The 6,621-nt window shown below is 36.9% G+C and overlaps 1 protein-coding gene across 1 annotated transcript; it reads right to left on the bottom strand.

Moving 5' to 3' along the window:
* Positions 1-1,470: 1,470 nt before the first annotated feature.
* LOC121319531 (dynactin subunit 6-like) lies at positions 1,471-6,196 on the bottom strand. Its single transcript, XM_041257054.1, has 7 exons — positions 6,092-6,196; positions 5,694-5,758; positions 4,715-4,820; positions 4,525-4,610; positions 3,973-4,020; positions 3,306-3,448; positions 1,471-3,063 (listed from the first exon to the last, which is right to left on the bottom strand). The coding sequence occupies exons 1-7, from the start codon at positions 6,124-6,126 to the stop codon at positions 2,965-2,967; spliced, it is 582 nt and encodes a 193-aa protein (XP_041112988.1). The 5' UTR covers positions 6,127-6,196; the 3' UTR covers positions 1,471-2,964.
* Between the last annotated feature and the right edge of the window lie 425 nt (positions 6,197-6,621).

Below are 6,621 nucleotides of genomic sequence, written 5' to 3' on the forward strand. Positions count from 1 at the left end.
TTCCTTACTGATCACCTATATCAATATAAAGCATCCAGACTCTCTCCACACACAGACGACTGTATTATATTATAGAAATTTACCTTCTACAAATTCGGTTGAACAATTGGTAGGTTAGGTTGACGGGGACTAAGGCACCACTGAGAAATCTTAAAGATCAATAATTCAGTTGCTTATTCACCAGCCACATCATTCACCAGGTTTTTTGGTTGTTTTTAAAAAAAAAAAAAAATTTTTAAATGCAAACCCAAACTCGGTCACACATTTTTTCCAGTTCCCAGGCAGGCTAGTTAGTTGTCGAGTCATTTCTATGATCCGTTCTCGAGCTTCTGCATGCAGCTTTTTCACAATTGACCATTGAGGCGCCAGGAACCAACAAAGTACAAACTTGATGACATGCAAACTCAAGCTGTGCTGCCTAATTGTTCACTGTATTCTTTACACTTTAAATGTAAATATCATACATAATTTATGCGTAAAACACCCAGTACGCAGCTTATCTGGAGCGCTGGTAAGGGGTATTGTCCAGAGCCTGGGTGAGATTTCCTCAAGATACAATATTTCATCAACCCAGCATGAAAATTCTTTACAATTATAGTATCTGCTCAAAAGGGGGGGGGGGGGGGGGGGTATGCACATTCTCAACTAAGAATTGTTTATTTATATTTGCCTAACATCATTCCTGTTAACCAGCCCACAGTTAACTGCCCACTATAGATACACTGCCTTCAGACTAGGTTAACAAACGGTATATTACAGCAGCTTCTGGCAACTATATTATTTTAATGTAGAAGACAATGTTTGCATTCTAAATATCTGTATTTCTGTGACAAACAGTTATACAAATGTAACCAGTATGACTTCAGAGAAAAGGTGAATTACAAATAGCATTAAAATTGTTATGTATGTGAGGGGGCCAGTAATTATGTCAACCTGTGGCACATGTGAAGTACCAGGAAGGAAAAAAAAAAAAAAAGCTTGAACTATAATCATTCATGAAAATCATAGCCATCCTGTTATTTTATTTTATTTTTTTAATTGCAAATTTGAGAAAATAATTACCTATTGGTAACTTAAATTGTTTTATGTTATGATCCACAGCCATCGCACAGGTATAAGCTGGTGGCATCAAAGACACAGCAGTACAACGCTGTTCTCCTGGGATATGGAATAGTTCCTTCCAGCACCCTTTATTTATTACTGTTATTATTAACAAATATCAACAGATGTTAGCTATATATTCACACTGGCCTATCCATTTAGTTTTTTTTTTTTCTCCAATTGCACACAGAAGAACAATTCTAGGAAATGTAGTAGTAAGGTGTGGTATAGATGTGCCCCCTAGTGCAGCATTAATGACTAACAATTGTGAAATTGGATAAACACACCAAAGTAAATCAATGTTTTTTTTGGTTATTACACAATAAAAACACTTTGAAGCAATAGAACAAACACAAAATGCAACAGTTATTGTTTCAATCAGGGTTATATTTATTTTAACAGTATTGTTTGTCCCCTTGCAAAGTTTAGATATGATTTAATCTAAAATGGTTAGCGCTATTGGTCCCTTTCTGTTTATTTTTTTTTTAATTTGAAATCTGCAGTTGTTTTTTTACCCCATTTTACCCCATACTGACTTGGAAGAGACGAAGACAACACACACGTCCTCTGAAACGTGTGTTGTCAGCCACCCGCTTCTTTTCACTGCAGGCCCAACATGCAGCTACCTCAGAGCTACAGCGTTGGAAGAGCATGCAGTTCTGGGCTGCTTGCAGGTAGGCCCGCTGGCACCCAGCCAGTCTAAAGGGTTTGCTGGTGCACTGTGAGCAGAGAACATCCTTGTCGACCTAAGCTCTCCCGGGCCGGCAGTAGAATAGCCTGGACCCGAACCGGTGACCTCCATATGGGGCGCATTCCTGCACTTCACGCGAAGTGCCTTTACTGGATGTGCCACTCAGGAGCCCCTCCCTTTCCATTTTGAGCTTATATTTAAATTATATCCTCCTTAGATCCCCATTAAGTATACTGCAGAATACAAAGATTGAGTTCTGAAGGGATGTAGCTAAGTTTAATCAGCACAGTGCTCATCACAAACAGACCTAATAGCAAGGCAGGGCAGTTCTACAGTCAGGCCAGGAACCAATAGTAGGGATTTTTCCATTTGATATATGCTTTAATGTCAAATATGGGTTGCATCCTAAAAGCTTTACTCATATTGTGGGGGTTTAAGAATATTAAGCAAGCAATAATTACACAATGAAATACCAGTAAAGCTGATCAATGTTTTGCATGTAAAAAGCGGTCTGTTGCTGGCTCTGAGGAAGATTTAACTGGTCGGTACTAAAAGATGGTCACTATGAGTGTTGTTGTTTTTTAACAGTAAGTTTGGCCCACTTAGAATCTTAAGATCCTACTGCATTTCTATTCTTGAACTATCTCATTTTCTATCAAGCTAAAAAAAGATTGTGAAAGTTTACTCAGCGTACTGTGGTAAGGTTTTTAAACGAATACCGGGCAGACAGTCTGGCAATGATTCATTGGTATGAGTGACCATTAAACTACTTGATAAGAACTCTGTAACTACGTTTAATCAGTTGATGCCAGTATATTAGCAATACTGGAACAAATAGATTGACAAATTTTTATAACTTATCATTTTAAAGTTATGATGTAGTGTTGGAATGGCTCATGAAGGGGCAGAAAAGACACAGCTTTGTCTATATACCATAATAGGTATAAATAACATTGTACCCTGGCAACCAATCTGATGAAGTTCAAATAAACATAGTCACTTAAAAAAAAGTTGATTTAAAACAGCAAATCATAAAGCTTTCATTTAAACACAAAGTACATCTAGTGAAACCGCTACTTCATTGCTGTGCAATTTTGTCTTCTGTACAGTAGACCACATTATATTTGTCTTCTGTGCACAGACCACATTATTTTTGAAAATATTTGGTCACTTTAATTTTTTGCAGGAGTTGAGTTTCCTTTTAAAGTCTTCTTCAGGTGGTGGTAATTGGGAAGAATCTTCATGAGGAAATCTAACTGAAGAGTCTGGGGCTGGTAATTAGATCAGAAAACAAAAAATGAGATGGCTGTAAGGCAATCCTAAAAAGCAAATCTAACAAAACTTTTTAAAAAATTTAAAACACGTTAAAAGTACAAAATGCTAAGCGACCTCATCACCAAAATTCTGTTTGGGGTAAAAATTGGTACCCCAATCTTCCATAAACTTTCAACACTGGCATGCTCAATGGGCTACTCTGTAAAAATGTCTTTGAATAATATTAATAGCGGCTTACCTGTGGCCTTTCTGTCTGCACTCTGCGCATGCACCCTGAACCGTAGATTACAGTATTCTCTGGGATGACTTCACATGTATTAACCTGGCAGCAGGCTCCAATGATGCAACCACTTGTCAGAATTACATTCCTTCCTACTTCGGCTTGAAGGCAAAACATGAATCAGTCTCTATAGTAATAGTATTTTTTTTATTAATGCAGTTTTATCAAAGACAAATAAAACAATGTTAATAAAAAATACCCTGATATAAATGCAGTTTTACCAAATATATTTGTTTAGAAGCTGGTTTTATGAAAAGAACAAATAAGTAAAACAGTTATCTTTTATTAATTTGATGGCAATTATAATTACAGTGCTGCATTCAATATGAATGCAACATTCTGCATTTTAAAGAGAAGCAGTATTTTATATATTGGGCTTATGATATAGCGACAGCATGTGATTAAACCTGGTGAAACACTGCATTTTCCACCTTAAACTTCCACGACAGCAAAGGAGGTTCAATGTAGACAAGTTCATCAAATGCAAGACTGTACTCCCAGCACAGTATAAAGCATATGGCAAAGATTAAAACACAGTTTGAGACCATAACGTCACATTTTGCAAAACAATATAAACACAAATGAAATTCATACACAAATGTGGGGGGGGGGGGGGATTTCTTACCTTTGGACTCAACTACATTGTTATCTCCAATTTTCATAGCCTGTGATACTGCACGAAATCAGTTCAGGAAAGCATTCTTTTTTTTAAAAGATGTATTTAAAATGTTAGACATTTGTTTCTGTAGTTATGCCTCAGAGCAGATTATGTACAGGATTCAAGCATTAATGACCAATGCGGGGGTCCTTATTTAACAGATAATGATCTGCAGGGTTGGTTGGACCATCATTATCATCAGGTTAAAATATAGTAACAGACCAGTAAGTCAGCAAATAATTCTGTCCACACTTACTTTGCAAGTGCAAAACATCACCTATAAGCACATAATACAGTATACAACAGAAACAGAGACAAAAACATCAATGTCTGGTCTATACTGTAAGTATGTTACAAACACCAAAAGGTCATTTGGCTCATCAACGCCAGAACTTAGTCTAGTTATCTTTGAAAGGCTCCAAATGACTCACAAGCTTGGTCACTAAATCCTTTTAACAGAAGTAATTAGAAGAATGATTTTCTTCAGTCAACGTTAACAGAGCTAAAGAAAAGGGATACTGCATCCAACTTCAAAAACATTGTTTATTCCAATTGTCATCGTCTTTGGTTCCACATCTTTGTCAGGTATGATATTTTCAGGAAAGCTATAAAACAGAAAGAAGCCAAAAGTGTAAAAATCTCTGAACAGTGAACACATACCAAGAGAAAAGAAGACCTCTCTCACAGTAGTTAAAAACAACATACTAACCAGTTTATAAGGAGGGCTTGCTCTTCAATGAGATTTCCTTCTCCAATAACTATCGGCCCTGCTTCTGCTAATATGCGTGCTTTAGGGTGAACCACTGTTCTTGGTCCTATTGGAACATACAGCCATGACACAATATCCATGAGTAACTCAGCCAAAGCACAATTGCAAAAATCAAGTGCAGAAAATCTGGGGTGGTAATTCAAAATGCAAATGTTGTACATTATTAAGTAGAATATAGCGATTTCAAAGTATACGTTTTTGTGATTAGGCTGCAAGACAACAGAATGTAGGCATAAGAGAATAAGAATCTTATTGCATAGTAGTTTCATCCTTTCTAGGTTTTAATACAAGCTTGATTAGCCACAGTGTGTATGTAACAAGCTTAGGTATGTGTTGTTTAACTCATAGTAAAACCAGAAATGGATCAAACTGCTATACAAATAGTCTTGTCCATCCCTGGAAATCCCCTTTACCACTGTATGTCCCTTAGAGATTACACATTTCAAAATCAAAATACTGTATAACTGTGGTATGAGGCAAAATAAAATGGAAACAGTACATGTTCTAGGCAAAGGTTTTGGTCATCAAACTGCAGTGTGAATCAGTGTTTACACAGAACCTGACAGGCCCACCTAGAAAAGTGTGCACCACTTAACATGTTTGTTGGCTTTTCTGTTCAATATTCACAAATTAAAAGTTCTAAGACTCTCAGATTTAAAAAGTATCAGTGTCTATACTATTATTCAAACAACAAACACCAAGCATCATTCCATTTCATTTGGTAGTAAAATGCTGACAGTACCTATCAAATGCATTACAAGTTACAGACCAGTATAGCTTCAGTTGCATTTAATTGGAGACATGATCACACTCATTTCCCATTGTTGAAAGTAAAGAAAACAATACCAGTCAATCACTTTTTTAAATGCGTGACTTAGTTCTGAATACAGTATTTCATGGGTGTTACTGCGTTACTTACCAATGGTTACATCTCCTCTGATTTCGCTTTCCACACAAACAACAGCTCCGGGTGCAATCTTGACACTGCGTTACAAAGAAACATTTGTCTGACAACACCAAAAAACAAAAAATAAGAATAACCGATTCTACAGTACGGATGCATAAAGACACCTACTCACAGATAAACAAAAAACACCGTTGTATGTATTTAAAAAATAATAATACAGTATTTATAGAAAATATTTATAATATGCAAATCCGGGTGTGGGCGAGCCTCTATCGTCAACCGCCAATGGTTGGTTTCTTTTCGTTTGTTCTACAGCAGCAACTACAAAGTCGCATGCTGCTACAGAACAATGTTCCTTGAACCAAGGGCTATTTTACAGCAAGGTTTCATAAAGTAGTACCCACTTTTACCTGTTCTGTATTTGTTTTGCTTTCAAGTCCGCCATCTTGAATCAACCATCAGCGCTCTATTAACATCCCTAGGACTCGAGAGCCACGCAGATCGATGGCTCCCTTTTGATTGTACAGGCGAAGCAGTACAGTTCATGTTTTACTGTATTTGGTCAGATCTGCTCATTTTTGCAGCCTGCACGACTATGTTAACCTAGTCTTTATTTGTACATTACATGTTTACATTTTCCAAAAAGGTTATTTGCAATACACCCACCAATGTAACAAAATTAAATATTTTGTTTTAATAGAAAAATCATTTACGTTATGGTTGCCACCTGTCAGCGTTTAACCCAGACAGTCCAGTAATTGACTTGTTTCACGTGACGTCATCGACCGCTGAGACGCCATGTTCACAGGCAAAACTTAAGGTACTGTCCCTATGCAATAGGGCCTATGGACACCTCGCTGACAGGTCCATTACAGGTGCTCGGTTTTTAACAGCGATAAGCGCATAAGGTTGATGTGAAAATGAAAACGTTACAATAATA

This window comes from Polyodon spathula, chromosome 1 (assembly GCF_017654505.1).
Source record: "Polyodon spathula isolate WHYD16114869_AA chromosome 1, ASM1765450v1, whole genome shotgun sequence".
Taxonomy (NCBI): domain Eukaryota; kingdom Metazoa; phylum Chordata; class Actinopteri; order Acipenseriformes; family Polyodontidae; genus Polyodon; species Polyodon spathula.